Raw genomic sequence first — 19,967 nt, 5'->3', positions numbered from 1 at the left:
TTTATGTAAATTGTTAATTTTAGAGGTCTTAAGTTTTCACAGTACCCTCTTAATAACTATGAAATCTGTGATGGTATTGCTCACCTTTTTCCTTCTTAATACTGGAAATTCATGGTTTTTTTTTCCCTACAGTCTTACTAAATATTTATCAATTTTATCAGGCCTTTCATAGAACCACCTTTGATTTGTATTTGTTTTATATTTGTTTATTAATTTATTGGTTATTTTGCTCTTTATTTCCTTCCTTCTGTCTTTGCTGTTATTTTCTAGCTTGTCTTTAGCTTTTCTTTTTTGCTAATATCTTCATTAAAGGCCACAACTGTTCTGTTAGGCATTGCATTAGCTGCCTCCCACATGTGTTGTATGTTAACTATTTTCAAGTTATAAAATACTTTCTAATTCCCTTTATTTTTTATCTGTGGATTATTTGGGACTGTATTTAATTTCCAAATAGCCAGGCACTTTCTGGATCTCTTTCTGTGATTGATTCCACCATGATCAGAGAGTGTATTCTAAATTATTTCAGACTTCTGATATTTGGTGTATATTTCATATTCTCTTTAAAGAGTGTGTTTTCTAATATTTTGGGGTACAATGTTTTGTGTGTGACAAATAAGATCACTTTATTAATTGTGTTGTTCAGATAATTTATGTCTTAATGAATTTTTTTGTTTCCTATCAAAAGTCTCCCACTATGATTGTGAACTTGTGTGTGTGTGTTTGATATCTGTCCATTTTGGCAACATATGTATTGAAGTTCTCTTATTGGGTACATTCAGGTTCAGAACTATTTTCTTTCAGTTGTATTGAACTTTATATATCATCATGAAATGTCCCCCTTTACCTGTAGTAATATTTCTTAAGAGTCTCCTTTATCTGATGTTAGTGTGGCTATATCAAGTTTCTCTTGGTAGAGTCATAGATTTTTAGAACTAAAAGTGAATTCACAGATCAGTTGATTGATCTTTGTTTTATATGTAAATGGAAGTTTGTAACTCTGTTGTTGAATTCACCAGGTATTATTACTTTGAACCCAGCATAAAACCCCTTGGTCCCATTGTAGTTCTCCTGGGATCTTTGGAAACATACTCGATTTAAGTGACATCAGCTCAGACCCGTCTCCGAATCTTGTCTCAAGTTTGCACTTGATCTACTTCCGAAAGGTGGGAACCTGTCCTGAAGTCGGGGCCAGCTCATAGCGAACTCTGTAGCCATTACTGCCTTTGCCGGCTTAACTGTTTCCTTTCCAATGTCAGTGCTGCTTTGCCGTGTTTTGCTCAGGCATCGTTTTTGGGAACTGCTGTTCTTGCACTGTCTGTGGCTGGTTCTTCAGAGACTCCTGCTCTCTGCCTGTCCCACGTAGTCTCCAGACCTGCTCTGACCACTCTCTTTCCTGGATGCATTCTGGGGCATCTGATTCTCTTTTAGTCCTGGGTAGAAGGGAAAATCACCCAGAGCATTATGATGGAAGTAGTTAGCTAAAATGTTCATGCACAGAATACTTCTGGTACCTCAAGCTCCCTTTCTGCTCTTTTTTCCCTTGCTTCCTAAACCTTTTCATTTCATGATCATGAGTAACTATGCTCTGAATCTTCTCTCACTTGTGAAACACTGGAAACACCAATGCAAAGGCCTTGGGGCCCTGCATCATTGCCCCTTTGTGTTCTCTGCACTGACCTCTAGGTGGTCCATTGTGCAGAAGGCAGTAGAGCTTCCAGGTTCACTGATGATGAAGCAGCAGAGGCCCAGAGTAATGGCGACTTGAATGGATCCATATCCTGATAGAATGGGTCTGATCTCCTTCTTAGGTAATTGTGCTTTTTGTTAAGTTCTTTAATCTGAAAGTATTTCCTGTGTTTAAACAATTCACCTTGGCTCTGCTGTCTGTTAAGCATTTGACCTTCAGTAAGTCAATTCACCTTTTCATGCCTTGCTTTTTCCCCATCTGTAAGATGGATTGATAACTATTTCATAAGGCTGTTTGAGGATAAATGAGTTAATCATATAAAACACACAGTACCTATTGTACCTGGCCTATAGTAGGCACTAAAATTATCTGCTATGATGATGATGATGAAGATCATGATGAAAATGGTAAAATCTCATTTTATGGATACACTCCTCCAAATTCATGAAGTTCAATTCTACAAAGAAAATTCTAATTTTCTATTAACTTTCATTTTATAATTGCTCTTGTGTTCCTGTGGGTAAGATTTTTCTTGTGAGAACATGAAGCCACCAAGAACTCAGTTGTATTATTGAAAGAGGGCTGTGATTGCCACCACTGGTAAACACAGCCCTTCTCCATCCACTGACTTTTCCTTCACAGCGTTCCCCTCCTCATTTGTGGACTTTGCCACCTTGCAGGCTATTTTTTCTTTTCTTGTACTAGAGGCACTTTGCTTTGAAACCCTCTCTTCATCATTGACATATCTCCGGGCCTGGTAGTCACAACATAGTAGGCTCTGGCTTGCCCGTCTACTTCTCTGCATATTACAGATGCAAAATTACTGTTCTTCAAAACTTTGGCTACTCTAAATGTTCAAGAGTATGGGGCCAAATTTTATGCCACCTGCCTACAGTGAAAGATAATGGTTGCTGTTAATATCAGTGCCTGTTTGGAACAATTTCTACATTGATCATTAAAAGTACCCTGTAACCATCTTCTTTCTGTAAAGCATATGTTTTTGTTTCATTTTCCAGTTCATCCTTGTAGACTATTGTTAGTTTTCAACTTCCAGTAGGGTTTAAGTTAACTGTACATTAAGAAATGGATTAGATACTATCAGAAGTGGAGGAAACATAACGTATATTATGTTATTTTTCAATACTTTAGTGACCCTAGGAGTGTAAGTAATGTGATTTATTGCATAGCACACATACTAGAGATATTTTCAAAATAATTTAAAAGTTACTCGTATTATAGATACTTGAGCAATATAAAGGTAGATTAAATGTCACGATCCTGAAAAACACAGTGAACTTTTCCAAGTGATTAATTGGGTGAACCAAGGCATATATGTGAACATCTTTTCATGTTTGATCAGTTTTATTCATGATGGCAATAAAACCAAGTAAATGAAATGCAAAATGTTGACTGCAATGTAATGGTTGAAATTTTTATATGCATAAAGGAGTCAGGGTAAATTTATGGTCTTTCAATGGCTTGTTGGCTGCTAATATTGTATGTACTTTTTTAAAGTGATCTATAGCACCACTGCCAAAATGCCATGGGGACACAATCACAGTTGGTACACACTGTGTGTGTTGATTTACCTCTCGGATATGTGAAATGTTAACTCTGAGACTGCTGTCATATAGCTCATCGGTTTTTGTTCAGCGTTGGATGTATGCTCATCATTTGCCTTCAGAGTGTATACAGTGGCAGTGTCAATATAGCATAGAGAGTTAAAATTGCAAAGAGTCTTATATTCTGGCACCATGTAGTTCACTGAAAGTTTTTCAGATTGAATTTGAATATATGATTCCCAAATGTATCAAAGTACTATTTTACTTACATTTGTAAAACTTCTGTACTCTTGAATCAAAATCAGAGATAAATGTCTTAGTTTCACCTCCTGTGCCTTGTTTTCCAGAAGGTCTTAGATCCCTCAGGTGTGTGTGAGGGAGGACTGCTGTGTGACTTAACAACCCATCTCGCTGCCACTTGTCTGCTCTTCCCTTTGCCGCTGATCAGATCCTATCCCCTGCTGTTTCCTGAGTTCCGTAGTTTGCATCAGTCTTCAGTGTCCTTCTTTCTGTTCCTTCCTCTAGGCAGAAAGAGGGAAGTGTATTTTAACTTATACTGCAGTTGTTGGGGATAATTGTTTACTTCAGTCTTAGGTGATAAAATCTGCTTTTACAGAGTGTGGAGAAAAAAACAGACAACTTGATCGATGTCTGGTTTAAGTAATTGACTATACAAAAATACAAACTCTTTAGAATACATCACCTTTTATAAACATGGTTAAAATAAGCAGGTTTCATCTACAGAGCTGTAATATATCAAAAACCAACTCAATGGAAGTTAATGGAAATTAATTAGATGGAACTCTTTTTGCAAGAAGGCCATTTTTGTAAGGAAACATGTAATATTCTATAGATTTCAGCCAAAGCCCTGGGTAGATTTGGTGAAATTTGTTACTTCTAAGTGTGGCCATGCCAAAAAAGATCCAATTCCCAAAGGGGAAGTCTGGGCAGTTCTTTTTTGTTCTTTTCTGTATATTCCAGTGGCCATTACGTATAGTATTTTGTCTACCCAGTGTCTTCCATGTTTAGAATCTAATCCGTTGTACTTAGCTCACCTTTTAGAGCACCATTACCTTGAGATGGCAAACCTCGCAGATTAAAGAATCTGAGTGAGGGATGCTTTTCTTACCTGGTTATACAGTCCTTGCTGATATCTTTGTGATCTCTATCTGGGCAGAACAGAATCAGGTAGTTTCCTAATAAATCATTAGTGTTTTCTACCTATAAGCCTAGTATTAGAAGCAAAAGAAATTCCTTTCATTCTGTTTGGAATTGCTCTTTAGATACTCTATAGACAGCTTAATTTTGAAATGTCAGAAGACTAGCTAAGCAGAATTCCTTCGGACTCTTTAAGCTTATCACTTTATCAAGTCGATTACTGTAAAGCTATGGGCTTGAGCCTCTTTTCAGTAGCTCCATATAGATGCTTTGAAAGAATTATTTAATAATATGCCCTTGCCTTTTATCAGGGGACAGCTAAAGAGAGGCCTGTATAGTAACCATTTCTGTTAGTTTCTGTAAAATTGCAGCTGAATTCTGTGGGTTATGTTAGGGCTTACCCTTTATAAAGATTCATGTGGTGAAGACTTAGAGCTTTATCCTAGAATAAACTCCTAAACCTTCTCACAAACTGGTATCTAGTCCTTTGGTGCATACTGGGTGCTTATAGCTCAAAAGTTTCCCATGTTGAGAGGCTTCCTAAGAATCACAGAACCAAATTGATCAAATGGGTATACTTTGATTTACTGATTTAAGTTAAGAGGCTAAAATTACCAAACATTTATCCAAATAAATGGGAACATTTGTTTGGGGTATTTAAAATTTTTATTACTGGATCATATTTTTAAAGAATCAATTGTTTTTTAAAAATTAAAATGTATTTTACCTTTATGAAAAATTTTCGTCATGGAACTTTCTGGTTTTTCTACCGTAGGATCCTGGTTACTGGATGAAGATTCATCACTTAGAGTACACAGATGGAGGAATCCTGGACCCAGATGATGTCTTGGCAGATGTCGTTGAAGACAAAGATAAGGTAGATGACTCTAAAAAATGTTCCTCTTTGTCTTCCTCTGTAGAGCTGCATGTTTTTCCCGAGATTGAGATCCTTAACAAACTCATGTGTCAATTACTGTTAAAAGATACCATCTGTTCAGGTTTCCCCTTGACAGCCCATAAATCAAAGTTCTTCATCAGATGCCTGGAAAATCTTTGTCAAGGTTTGGGAATCTACTCATGGTGGCCTAATTAATAGACACTTCATTCCCAAGAGTTCCTGATATGCCTCGGGAAATTAGTGTCAGGCTTCGAGGCTGCTGGAGTTCTCATTGTCACTGTTGGCTCTGGTGTTTATTCTTGGCCCTTGCTAAATGTTCAGCTTCATGCCTGAGACTCGAACGTGTTTCAAAGGAGAGCATACAATGGGGAGAAAGGTCTTATGAAGAACGATGGTGAAGATTTTTCTTCAGGTAGCTGGCAAGCAACTGTCTTGAGTGATGGTCTTTGTGTTTCTATGGCTGAAGTGAAAAACACTGAGTTGAATATTTCAGAAAGTTTGAACATACTTTGCCATTTACTTGGGAATAATCCCATTGCAAATATCTTGCTTTAGTGGGATTATTCTTCTGATGTTAAACTGAAAAAGATATAAAAGTAAACTATTCAGATGCAGTACCCCGGGTTATTGCTGTTGAGACAAATCATTTATCACTATATCTGCCTGGGGCTTCTCTGATCAACAGCTGATGTGTTTTCCAGAATTGAACTGCAGCTTTCCCTGAGACATCCTTGCTTCTAAGTCTTTTTTAACTGTGCATCCTTAGTACTGTTGGTACGAGGCTGTTTGATGTCTGTAAATATGTTTCTGTGAAATTTCAGGTAGGGGTGTATGTGGGTGTTTTAATCAACCGGACTGAAATATAAATAAGTGATTTATTTAACATAGGTAAAAATTTACATTTTTTTCCCATAAGATCTTTTTGGTCTGTTGAAATTTACATTAGTCTTTGTGGATATTCTGTCCATTTATTTTTCCTTGTTTTCTGTTGAAATTTAACCCTGGTTTGCTTTGCATTTTAATTAGCCATTTCATAAGGGACTTAGCTCCTTAAATTGTAAGCTCCTGGAGGACACGGACTGGGAGATTTTTATTTCTTCTGTATTCCTTAAGTTAATAATAAATGGTACAATATTTTATGCAAACTTGATTCTCAAAGAACACTTCTGAATTTATTTATTTTTTATTGATTTATAATCATTTTACAATGTTGTGTCAAATTCCAGTGTACAGCACAAATTTTCAGTTATACATGAATATATATATATTTATTGTCACAGTTTTTTCTCTGAGCTTCTGAATTTAGAGTAGAAAAGAAAGCTTACAGTTGCCTCTTGCTGTATGTGATTTTGATGCACACTTCTTATTTTTCGGTCTCCTGGTAAATGATAATGTAGTATTTACCTTCATGACACAGGAGGGGGACTCTCCCTGCTGTTTTTCCCTTTGTATTGTTTCTTCTCTACAGCCACCTTCTTCCTTTGAAATATTCTGGGTATTTGTATTGTTTATGAATGAAGAAGGCCTTCCCATCTCACATTTCACTGATATCCAGTGTAGTAAAATAAAAAGCTGAAATGTGGCAAGTTTAAGAAAGGCCAGAAGAACAAAATTATACTGTATAGCACAGGGAAATATATACAAGATCTTGTGGTAGCTCACACTGAAAAAAAAAATGTGACAATGAATATATGTATGTTCATGTATAACTGAAAAATTGTGCTCTACTCTGGAATTTGACACAACATTGTAAAATGACTATAACTCAATAAAAAAATGTTTAAAAAAAAAAAAAGGCCAGAAGAAAATGTCTTACCCCAGCCTCATCTAAGAGCTCATTACAGGAAGAATGACTCCATGAACAGTGCCCAGGAACGTCACTTGTCCTGTGCAGCTCCTCCTTTTAGAGAGTTACTTTTAACTGTCTTGGCATTGCAGTTTTTAACCATAATACATTTATTAGGGACAGAAATAGCTTTCTTATATAGAATATGTTTTAAAAGGACTTCACCACTCTTACTAAATAAAGTGAAAAAAGTGAGATAATCAGTTAAAATCCTAGCAAAGAATTAGCACTGTTGGGGTTTACCCATTCTTGTAATGTACTTTTGCCCATTATCTTAATGCACTGTAGTGCTGCCTCATGAAGCCTGAGTGGTATTGTTCTGCAGATGAGAATTTACACTTTTGATATTGCCAGAAGTAATTGTACTACCATTTTCCTTTTTTTTTTGTTAAATAATGCAAGTGAAAAAAGCATCACTTTTTTTTCTCCCTGACATTCTCTCTGCAGTCTTACAATTTCCTTACAGTCCATTTGTCTAGTGTGAGAAGAAGTTTCTTCCAGACGTTTTCCCTTTCCTTTTTGTCAGTGTAGAGTAAGAAGTAATTATAAATGATGCTCATGGATGTTTAGTGACATATCAGACACACCCAAGATCCTTGGAGACAGTATAGGACTTAGATGAAATTACAATTCACCTGCTTTTCAAACTGGTTACCTAATCACCTCTTATGTTTAGAATATAGAGAGAAGCAAGCCCAGAGGCGCGGATGGATGTACGTAATCCTTGTGCTAAATCTGCTTTCCTCAGCTCCCAGGAAAGAGTCTAGCTTCAGTCGAGAAATGGCAGTTAGGGAGGGGGCCACCGATGGCCTACCTGGAACGGACGAGGCAGGAGAGACAGAATCTTGGAATCAGAAAGCAGTGTAGGCTGAAGCTGTGTATTTAGTGTATGGAAAAGCTATCCAGTAAACTTCAGTGAAGACTGAAATGAGAGGTCAGCTGGTGTTCTACTTAAAATCATACAAGAGGCTAGTAGAGTTGGTTTTCTAAAGAAATGACTTTCAAAATTTCTGGTACCGGAAGTGTGGCGTCTTTGGCCTCACTCGTGTTACTCTTTCGGCCAGCACAGTGCAGAGTGCGTGTATGATGTCTCTTTGGGAGGCTTTGTTTTATTTTCACTTGCTTTCCCAGTAGAGCCCCTTCACAGGAGAACCAAGTTTTTGCCATGTTACACTATTTCTGTCCTGTATTTCATCACAATATTGGAGCAGCTTTGAAATTTTGCATCTTATGATAGCCAGTATTTATGTAAAATGTGCTAACAGGTAGTAATTACCTATTTGTGACTGTCATTCTCAAGATTCTTCAGTTTTATGTATCAGTCTGATTTGGGGTAACTAAGAATTTACGAGTTTACACGCCTCTCTATTTCCGGCCACTCAAGGCCACTGACTGAGTTCACCCAGTAACAACTTAACCCTTTGCTGAGCACTAGCAGTGGCCCAGAGTGGCTTTGGCACTTACATATTTTATTTTAATTTAGAGCAACCCTGCAGGCAAGAGTGTTATCTCCATTTCTGATTTCCAAGAACAGTCACAGAAGTTGGGTCGCTTGCTGAAGATCACTCAGGTGGTAGGTGGCAGACTCAGACTCGGGAACCTCAAATTTAAATTTCCACCCTCCATTTTGTTCTACAACAGGCAGGGCAGTGTGTTAGGTGTTTGTATCTATGGTTTCTAATTATGAAAATTCATCAGTCATAAGTGAGCATGAATTTGCTTTTACATAATTACCACCATTGTTAAGATATGCAAGGGAACTATGGAGTATAAAACAATTAATTCAGAATTAGTATGTCATGCATATGTAGTTAACTCCAACTCTCTTTGCCTGCAGCCTCCATCTAATGGAGTGCAAAGGGCTGCCAGGTTTACCTCTGTTGCTTTCTCTTGAATCTCCTTTTCCCAGGACCCAGATCACTCAATCGAGGTAAAGTTTAATCCCACATGGGCCCTGTAGATGACATTTGGAGTCTAACCACTACGAGCAGTTTCACATACATGGTGTGTACTACATGCAGCATATCATATAGTGTGCTGTCTGCAGTGGGCAGAGTAACAGCCCCAAAAGATGTCTACATTCTAATCTCCAGAACCCGTGAGCACCTGTGTTACATGGCAAAGGGTCTTTGCAGGTGTAACTGAAGACCTTAAAATAAAGAAATGATTCTGGATTATTTGGGTGGGCTATGTGTAATCACAAGGCTCGCTAGAAATGAGAGGAAGGCAGGAGAGTCAGGGTTAGAGAGATCCAATGTGAGAGTCAGCTGGTCATTGCTGGTTTTGAAAATGGAACCAGAGAATGGAGGCAGCTTCTCCAAGCTGGAAAAGGCAAGGGATCAGTTTCTCCCATGGTCTCCAAAGGAGCTCAGCTCTGCTGGCACTCTGCTTAGCTCAGTGAGACCCACTTTGGACTTCTCACCTACAGAACTGTAAGATAAAATTGTCTTGTTTGAATTCACTGAATTTGAGGTAATTTGTTACAGCAGCTGTAGGGCATTCATACACCGTCTTAGGCTGTTTTAAACTTGTAAAGTGATGATGGTCTTCTCAAGTTTCATAGTAGCTAGGCGTTGAAGATCCTGTAGGACAAGGAAAATATACTTCAGATCAGTTGATTGCTCTTTGCATTTCTTCCAAAATCCATCACAAATTGATTCTTAATTTATGGGGTGAGCCTTCATATGCTAGGACTTGGATGTTAAACACCTTGGTAGTTATGTTATTGTCCTGTATGGAAGTCATTTCAGCACCACACCCAAGAGGTGTGTAAAACTCATCAATTTCTTTTTGCACATGTAAAGGCCTGAAGACTGATGCCCCTGCAAACCTTCATGTTCACTCACTGATATTCTTTGCGTGTGAGGACCTCTGAGTATTGAGTTTTTTGTTAATGATTGTTTTCCTTGTCAATTGTCTTTATTATTTCCTAACTGGGTTGTAGAACATAATTAGAATACGATACTGAAATATGGCAGTGTACGACTTCTAGTATGCAAACTGGATTACTGCCATGGTTTTATTAATACACAGAAGTAATACAATGTGGTTAAGTACATAGGAGAGAAAAGCCTCTGTCTTTGACTGTCATACGGGTTCACTTTGGAAAGATGCCAATGGTTTTGGATTCCAGTGAGGGCAGGTTGGCCCCCTGGGTCACCTGTGAAGTCTTGTATTCAGATAGTATGGTTTCAATTCAGTTTTATCCCTTATTAGTTCAATGTACTTTGGCAAGTTCTTCATCCCTTTCAGTCTTGATTTACTCATTTGTAAAATGAATATGATGTTAGTGTTACAGTGTAGGAAAACTGCATAAACTGTAAAAAGTTTTGAGTCCAGTATGGTATATAGTAAGGGCTCATGTGTTAACTATTGTATCAATAATATTATGGTAATCTTATTAGTGTAGCTTTTACCTGTGTTTTGATTTAACCATTAAATGTTTAAAATTTAAATATTAAAATACCAAAATATTTTACTATACATTTTAAATGTTTTTTTAAAAACCTTAAATTTATTTGTTATTACATTATTTAATAGTTTAATAAGAAGATGTTTTATTATGGCAAAACATTTAGGTAAATGCTGGTACTATTTGAGAAATTCAAGTGCCAATATGAGTAATTTTAAAACAAGGATCGTTTTATCAGGATGTGGGGCTTGGTTCTAGAAGCAGCATTCAGGGATCTAATGTGGTTTTGAAATAGAGACTGTTTGCACAAGGAATGAACTAGTGACCTAAAACCAGACATCAGTCCATAAGGACAGTCCGTAAGCTTTCGGAGCACGCTCTGTTGCCCTCTAGTGGAGTCCCCAGCTACCTAGAAACTGGCTCCCAGGAGGTGCTTCCTGACTGTGATGATGCATGTAGTTCTACTACATTATAAAATAATGTTTAGTGTATTTTTTAGTGTAACTCACAGACTCAGTTGTGGATAGTAAAACCAGAGTTTATATTTCACCTCGTGATTGTTGTTTCCTCACGGTCACCAACCACATTGTTGTTTACCTGTGCTTTTGTGAGACCCCTTTGAAGGGCTGAAGCAAAATGTTTGCATTTAAAACTCTTTTTTAAACTTCTTACGTCCGTCCTGTTCACTGGCTGCAAGGCTATTGGCTGGTGGTGATGAAGTGTGTGACTTCCTCAGTGTATAGCTGAACAATTTAGGAGATGATGTTCTTCTAGGGATAGGGGATGCTAAATTTAGACTCCTTTAAAAAAAAAAAAGGTCCTGAATTAATTACTTCATTTTTGAGTTCTCATTTTGTTAGTAAGATTGTTCTCCTTGAAATAGGGTTCTATTTCAAGTCCTTGATTTTTTAGCAAATCAGAATATGGTGTTTTGGGTTTTTTTTTTTTTTTTTTTGAAATTTTTCTTTGGTTCACAGGTGTAGTGTTGAAAGCACATTTGAGGGGTAGTTTGGAGAAAGTTTCAGAAATAAGTGCAGAAGCCCAAAAGGATTACCTTGACGAAGACATTCTATCTCAAACTTTTTTGGTGTTTTTTTTTTGGGGGGGGGGAGGTTAATTAGGTTTATTTATTTATTTTTTAATAGAGGCAGTGAAGATTGAACCCGGGACCTTGTGCATGCACTGTACCACTGAGCTGTACCCTGCCCCCCAATCTCAAACTTTTAAAGACTACTCTCTGCTTATAGAATTAGAGTTACAGAATTCTAGAACTAGAAGAGACCTCAGCAGTAGTGTGGTCTAGCCCTGTCATCTGGCAGAGGAGAGCTACCTGTACTGAGAGCAGTTTACAGGGCTTCATATTTCCAGCTGATTGCTTTCCTGAGTCTGTTTCTGCATTTCCTCCCTGGGATCCTGATGACATCTGGTGCGGATCACAACTGCTCAGTTTCCTGCTCCAAGTTGGCTTCCTTCTTTCGACGTCCTAATTTTTGTCACTAGTAGCGTCTTCTAGTCTTACAGGCTTCAACTTGCAGTCATCTAAAAATATTAATTAGTTAATGCAGTTTGTTCTTAACTTCAACCTGCTTCATGTCTGTTCCCCTCTTTGCATTTCCACAGCTGTGAAATATAAAAATCTACAAAATCTCAGGCAGGGTCACTTGGTTGATAAGGAAGTAGGAGTCTTTCTCTCCCTCCGCACCCCTCACCTGTTCTTTGCCACAAGTGCAACAGAGTGGCTGGGAGTGTGGATTTTAAACAAAGTCGGTTCATCTCTTGGCTCTGCTGTCTGTTGGCTTTTGGCAAATGCTTAACTTTGTCTTTAGTTTCCTCATGGGCACTTGCAGCTAAAAGAGTACTAATTTTATAAGTTAAAACACGTGAAGTATTTAGGAGAGTACCTGGCCTGTAAAAAGTCATCAGTAAGTGTTAGGTACTACCATGTGCTTTCTTGCTCCCTGGCTTTCTTCATGTTCCACTTGTCTAGGGTGTCCTTGTCCCTACTCCCTGCTTATCCAAGTGCATTCTGTGTATCATGGAATGAAAACTCCCTGAGGAGAGGGTTTTTGTCTTGTTCACTGCTGTATTCTCAGTGCCTGGCACTGTGTAGCTGTTGAGGTGGTTGTAGGGTAGAATGGAGTGAGTGAGTGAATGAATGAGTGAATGAATGAATGAATACGTCTATGTTGTCAGCTCTTGAGCAAGCCATTTAAGTGCTCTAAAGCCGAGTTTTTCTTTTTCTTTTTTCTTGGTAGAAAGAGTGATTAATGGTATCTTTTTCACAGTGTCATTGGAAGGATTGAGAGGCTGTATGTAAAAATACAGTATAAATTATAAAATACTATATACATTACAACAAAATGTATTTATCCTTGCTGTTCAATCCTTACCAACCTTTCAAGATCCAGGTCAAATTTGATTTTTTTCTGGTTTGTTTGCAGACCTGCCTAGTTCTAAGTGAATTCTCTGTTACTCTGTACTTTTATAGGAATCATTAAGTGATCTTTTTAAAAAATATATTATTGCCTAGTAACATTGATCAGTTTCCATCTTGAAATTCTTAAGAATATTATTACAGTTTAACTTCATAAGTCTTAGTTGTGTCCCTCCAAATATTTTGTATACTCCTTTTGGATTGTGATAGTCTTTTCAAATATTTAACACCTGAACTTTTATTTGTGGCTTGGTGATTAATGAATGTTTGAGTGTAGTTAGTGACAGAGTTATAACTAGAATTGAAGGTTAAATTGTCCATCTTTTCCTTTCTTATCTCGTAAATATTTCATGAGGAGGCATTTTGTGGGCAGGTTTCAACCCCAGAGGAACACTTTGGAATCAATGCCATGGGACCTCACTACGGCAAAGACAAATAGTGTTGGGAGATACTTAAACCAACGTAATCCGGATGATGGCCACATCAAATATGTTCTCCCTGGTGCCTTTTGCAGTTTACTTGGTTGGCAGTGATAGTGTCTGTGTGCAGGTGTATGTGTGTGGGGAGTGTATTCACTTGCCCTGAGCATGCTTGTTTGTTGTGCACATCTGTAATGCAGAGGTTTTACCAGGGCTTGGAAGGAAAAGAAATTATCAAGCTTGATAGCGCTGTTAATATTGATAGGCCCTTGAGTACAGTGAAGAGTAAAACATAAGAACATTTTTGATATATGTGTAAAACTTCAGGTTTGGAGGGAAAAAGGCAATAAAACTAGAGATTATAATAAACCTTTACTTAGAGCTAAAGATGTAATTCTGAAAAAAAATCAATGAGCATTTCCACCTTTACAGCGTGCCTTTAGCCATGTGTTACTGGACCTAGTTCTAGTAATGTTCTTTCTCACAATAGCTTCTTCTGAGGCTGTTTGTATAGGCATATCTATGCCCAAGAGTTATGTGACCATTATTATTTTTTAAAAAATACATTTATTTTTGACTTACATAACTTACAGATGACAATTTCATTAAAACACCTGAAATTACATCAAATATAAAGCTACTTAGATTATCAGACATCTTCTCTGAAAAATGTAAATGCCTCTGGGTGCTAATTGAGCGCCCTATTATCAATAGGTAAGCGTGTATTGATTTAATCAGATTGCATCCCCCTGCCATCAGCTTTGCTAAAGGAATATTATTCTAGAGTGTTACGTGGGAGTGCACTGGGCCTTGGCAGTTTGAATCCAGGTTGTTCATAGTATTATTCTAATCTCTTTCAACCTGTTTTTTTTTTTTCCATTTTAAGAACTACCTAACCCTGTTCCACCAACCACCCAGGGTTAGTAGGAGGATCAAATGAATTTAAGTTCATGGTAACGCTTTGAACTATGATGCACCAAGTAAGTAAAGCACTTCTGTCCTTACATCTTGCAGCAGCTGTCCTGAGCTATTTAAGCAAACATTTCCTTACTGTCCAGGAGGAGCTTGGTGTGGTGTAAGAACACTGAGCCAGAGGAAGGGAACGTGAGAGAAGTCTACAAGAAAGGAGGCTGGTTATGTGAAAAGCACAGTCTTCTCTCCTTGTCATCCAGTGAGGGAGAGGGGACCTCTTTAACCAGGAAAGGGGGAGAGGTGAGAATTACAGGGAGAGGCAGGTTACCGAAAGGAGGAGGGTTGAATTTACCATTAGAAATTTAAGGGATGGGAAGAAAGGCCATCAATGCTTCCACCTGCAGACACGCGAGGGAAGCATCAACTACTGGACAAGGATAGTTTCCCAGGCTTCCATGGTTCGGGAACCTTGATGACATTTGTGTGTGTGTGACTAATAGTACATTTCTTAAAATGGAAAGGGGCTGGGTACTTCTTTGAAGGAGGCGGGGTGTCTCTATCTTAGAGAGTTCTCAAGAAGAAGGGTAAAGTTAGGAAATAAAAACACCTGAATAACTGGAATCCTATGATTTAAGAAACAAAATGAAACAGACCAGTAAGGATGCACGCTCAGTACTGACAAGTGTCCTGTGAAGCTTAAGCACCTGTTTCAGTTCCTTGATATTTTCCCTAAGAGAGATTACCCATTCAGTGATTTCTTGGGAGTAGCTCTGTAGCAGCCTCTCAGTTAATCTTTTTCTGTGCTGGTTCTTCTATCTCCAGGAGCTTAAACTCACTGGATATTATTAATTAACTACATTGTGAATGGACTTTTTGGGGCTGCTCTTGGAATCAAATTGGTATTTATAACACTGTAACAATTGAGATACTTGTTCCAAATGCCACTTACGTTTACAGACACCTTTCACTTTATGGATACATTTTCAGTAAATAAGAATATTTAATTTCCTTAAACTCAAAATTGTAGCTTTTTAAAGTCCTAGAAGTATATAATTTTCTGTTAAAAGATAAAGTGTATAATCTAGAAGCTTCACTTAGCGAATTTTGTCAGGATTACTGAATTTCATATTTGCTGCTTTAACTTTTTAGGTTCTCTTTTTAGCTTCCCTTCTTTTGATGTTATGAATCAATTTTGAAGGATCAAGTGACATTTCCTTAGCAATAAAGAAGAAAGCCTCCTCGTGCAGACTTTAATCAGAGGAGCAAAATAGCGTAGAAGCCTGTTCATATTTAATATCTTTATTAATCTCAATTCAAAATGTTACACGTGAAACACATATTTACATAGTACTTAACCATGAACAGACCAGAAGGACTGCAGAGCAATCTGACTTGAGTTGCCTGGCATAGCCTGACAATCTGAAATGCGCATCTGTCACAAAAAGTTGGAGAATCTCATAGTTCATAATGGATAACAGGGTTAGACCCTGATTTTCTAGATTGCTAGCTTAGCATAGCCACCGTGTATCAGTTCGAAATGAACTCAACATGATATGTTTTTCTAAGTAGCCCATCCTTTAAGTATGATTTTTACAATGCTCTTGGGGGAGTTACTGGAAATACCTAATGTTGCTAATACTGAAGAACCGTCTTCTACTGTTCTATTCCCACTTGATTAGGACATATTTGTTCTTCCCTCTTTTAGTCTTATTCATCTTGAATTTGAAAAGTTTCCTTAATTTAGTTCATAGTTACGCCAAGTTATTTGGTTCCTTCCTATCAGAAGTTTTTGAATTATTGGTGAAGGAATTAATCCCCTAAGGTTTAAAATATTTATTTCAATTATTTGGTTTGCTCTACTTTGATTTCTTAGGCAGGATTAATTGGGAATTTTTCCATTTGGTGAGAATAATACCTTCTTATTTTCAATTCTTTATTGTCCATGATTGTTGTGTACTTTTTTCCTAGAAGGGAATAATTCATGATATTAAACTATTACATGTATGTTTCTTACAAATTCTCACTTAATGTCAATATATACTTTTTGAAAGAATTAGTAAATATCTGAAAGACTGGGGAATCAGAAGGAGTTCTGCTTGTGACTTTCTTAGATACTTAAAACTTAAGTAGTTAAGTTGATGACTGTCTTACTTGAGAAACAGAGGCTATCTTTCCCGGCGATCTTTTCTTAATCCTAATTTTTATTTTAACAGCATGGAATAAACATTTGGTGCTAATCTTGAAATACTGGGATTTCTCTTTTACTAGATACAATCTGATCGAAATCAGGAACTAAAGCAAATATTTAAAGCAAATAAATTGAAAAACAAAACAAAACTCAGGCAGTGTAAGAAATCTGTGAGAACTTGGAGTGAAGCATAGTAATCTAAATAACTCTCCAGTGGCATGAGACAGTCATGTGGCTAATACTCCAGCTTCTCTTAAACAGTGAAGACATTTTGTATTAATCATAGTTTTCTCAGATCAGCTGGAGAGAGATGGAGCCCTTGAGGTGACATAAGGTTCTCCTCCTCCTGTCCCTTACCCAGGTTGTAAAGAGGTTTCTCTGCATAGCAAGGGCAGCCTGGAGACCAAGGTGCCCTGGGTCCCTAAGTGGGGCAGAATGGGGACTTTTTTCTGTCTCTAAGGCAATGGGAGTGCTCAGAGTATGGATACTGGGAATCTTTTTGTGTGTGTCATATAGTGAATGCATTTTGTATCCCTGTAATAGACAGTCATCTTTTTATTGACATTTAAATCATGATCATTCTTTTCTGAAGTAGCTACATGGCAGTTAAAATCAGAGTTCTTTGAACTAGCTGCAGAACTTGCCCCTTTCCCTAAATGACATGGAATATTTAGGTATATTTAGGAAGACTGAATATTAAATGAAGGAAAGACTCCAGATGGATTTGTAAGAATGTCATGTATATACTAGAGGTGGGGGCATGAATGCAACTGATTAGAAAAAGAATTTGCAGATTCAGTGTGCTGATGACTTGGAGGAAGTGCTGTGATAAACGTCAAAATAAAATAGGGAACAAAGAATAATATGAATAAGAAAGTGATAGAAAAATGATAAAATAATGTTGACATTTCCTTAGGGAGACCTAATGTCAAAGGCATAAACGCTCAAACTATTTAGATGTCTCTTCCCCAAATGGAAACTACTATTTAAGGAAGTTAAGTATTTAACTGCAGTGGTTGAACATAATGGGTGAAATATTTTGCACTTGACAGAGACTTCAATCTGAGATGAATCTTGTGCTCATATTTAATGCATTAAAATATGGAATACAACTTTTGGTTGGCCAAGTTTTAATTTTAAACTTTAGCATCTTTGGTGTACATACACACAAACAGAAAATTTGTCAAGTTGGCAGGTTTCAAGAAAACTTAGATTGAGAACTTACGTATTTCTTGCTACACTGATATTTGAAATGAACATTCAAATGGAAATAGAATGTTAAAACTCCCTGAAATACTGTTCTTTAAGTCTTTGTTGTTCATTGGAGGTAAGCTGAAAATGAACATCAGATTTATTGAAATGAATGCTTAGAGAAGTCTGTTTCCTGGTAATTTAATTCAACATACTGCTTAGATTTTCCCAAACTATTTTCCTTTTAAATGGGGAAAAAATAAGTTTCTTTTATTCAACAATAGAATCTGATGGCCTAATGTCACCAAAAGTAAACGTGTTAATATGGGATTTAGAAATTTTTGAAGTTCTAGATAGAACTTTATTTGAAAATTTAACTTCTATACGTGAAAATTACTGTCTCTGGAATATTCTGAGTACTGTTTCGACAGTTGTACACTTTATATGAGATAAATAACATAGATTTAAAAAGTTTGATAGTGTCTCCATATAAGGAGAGGAATGCAGCCCTGAACTGAATTTTTGACACACAATCTTTTATTATGACATCTAGTTGATTAATGCTTCAGCCAAATCATTGTTTTAAAATATCTCCTTTCACTGTCCATTAGATCTGGGGCTGCAAGCACGCATGAAACCTGGCATCCGCTTAGTGCGCCTCATTGTTTACTTTGGGACAAAGCCAGTGTCTTGGTTGTAGCGTTTAAAGTACAGTCCAAATGCTTTCTTTTAAGAATTTGTCTAAGGCCGGACAGTTTTTATGTATAACTCTCTTGTTGCACTTGAGTGACACGCGGTGTGAAGACAGACAGTATTTTAAGACTACAAGGTGGTGAGCCACAGGAGTTTTGAACCAGAGGCACCTTTGACGGTTTTTTTTCCTTTAAAATTATTTAAAACTATTTCACTACTAAAGGTGTCTAGTACCTGTTCAATTAAAAAAAGTCAGAATACAGTAAAATATAAATAATGCCAAAATCATCTGTAATCACATCAAGGAGAAGTAATCATAAGTAAAAACTGGGCATACACATTTATTGCATATAAATGTATTTCATATATGTATTAAGATATAAATAGTACATATGTACTTTTCATACAAAACTGGTACACTGACCTGCTTTTCTTTGATTTAGTGCATTGTTTTCCTGTGTGTTTATTGTTTGAAAGGTGATTTGTAATGTCAGTGTAGTATTCTATGTGTGTTTGGGGATTTTTAACATCCTTCTTGTTCTGTTTGAATTTTTGGTATAATTCTAGTTAATAATTACTGTAGGTAAATATTAAAAACAAGATATATTTTTTAGTATAAATATTGAAGGATATCTTAGGAAAATGACTTTGCCCCTTGTCATGGAGCCAGTCTGTGGCTGAGTCAGGAGTCAAACACAGATCTCTAAAGCCGGAGTTCTTGAACTCTGTCTAAAGCACAGTGGTTAATTTTTCCCATGCTCATGGTATTTTTCTGGAACTCTACTGAGTTGTCTCTGCACTGGTTCATGTGTAAAGTGTTTGTGCCATGAATCCATACCCATTATGTAGTTTTTCTAAAACATTGTTAAAGAGATGGGGTGTGTGGGAGAGGGGTTGGGCTGGGGATTCGAAGGAAGTGACAACTAATTTATTTCCATTATTTTATGCTCTTGCAAAAAAAAAAAACAGGTTGTGAATTTCTTTACTTTTATGAAATGTTTTAATTTTTGTAGAGTTGCCATGCATTATTCAAGATTACAAAATGATTTGAATTTCAGGAGCAGACAGATTTTCTGATGAGGATTTCAAGCTGTGTAATTATGAAACCCATATAGGTTAAAAGTTCAGAACTCGTTAGCTTAATCATTAAAAAATAACCAGTTAATAAGCATGGCGCTTCATTTCGGAGGGGTACGGTTTCACTATCACTTACTGAGGTACTCTTGCATTCTGCCTCACCCCCCACTTCATACTCTGAGTGTTCATAACTGCATACCACATAGCTTAGCCTCTATTCCTGCATAATTTATAAAGAAAATTCATATTTTATGGTGGTAAATTCGATGCCGTAAAGTAAGGCACATTTCTAGTAATTTCTTTAACAATTTTCTTGGCTCCTTAAAAATTCAAGGAAGTTAATGGGTAAGTGCCAAATATCAAAAAGGTCCATTGGAACCTGTTACTATGATGTCAGGGCATACATTTAGGAAATGAATTGTAAAAACCCTTCAGATAAAGCATAAATGTTCCAGAATAAAATGTAAGGGAATTCATGTTTAAGTTAAAG

The 19,967-nt window shown here is 36.9% G+C and overlaps 1 protein-coding gene across 6 annotated transcripts in view; it reads left to right on the top strand.

Annotated features, from left to right (window-relative positions):
* PARD3B (par-3 family cell polarity regulator beta) overlaps positions 1-19,967 on the top strand; it is a 948,983-nt gene that overhangs the window by 119,866 nt on the left and 809,150 nt on the right. For all 6 annotated transcript variants that reach the window (XM_072961414.1, XM_072961413.1, XM_072961408.1 and 3 more), the window contains exon 2: positions 5,183-5,284. In XM_072961414.1, the coding sequence (XP_072817515.1) occupies positions 5,183-5,284 (102 nt within the window). The remainder of the gene's footprint in view (positions 1-5,182; positions 5,285-19,967) is intronic.

The sequence above is a fragment of the Vicugna pacos genome, chromosome 5 (genome assembly GCF_048564905.1).
Source record: "Vicugna pacos chromosome 5, VicPac4, whole genome shotgun sequence".
Taxonomy (NCBI): Eukaryota; Metazoa; Chordata; class Mammalia; order Artiodactyla; family Camelidae; genus Vicugna; species Vicugna pacos.
Note: the sequence above shows the minus strand (reverse complement) of the source record. Positions and strands in the feature narration are given on the sequence as shown.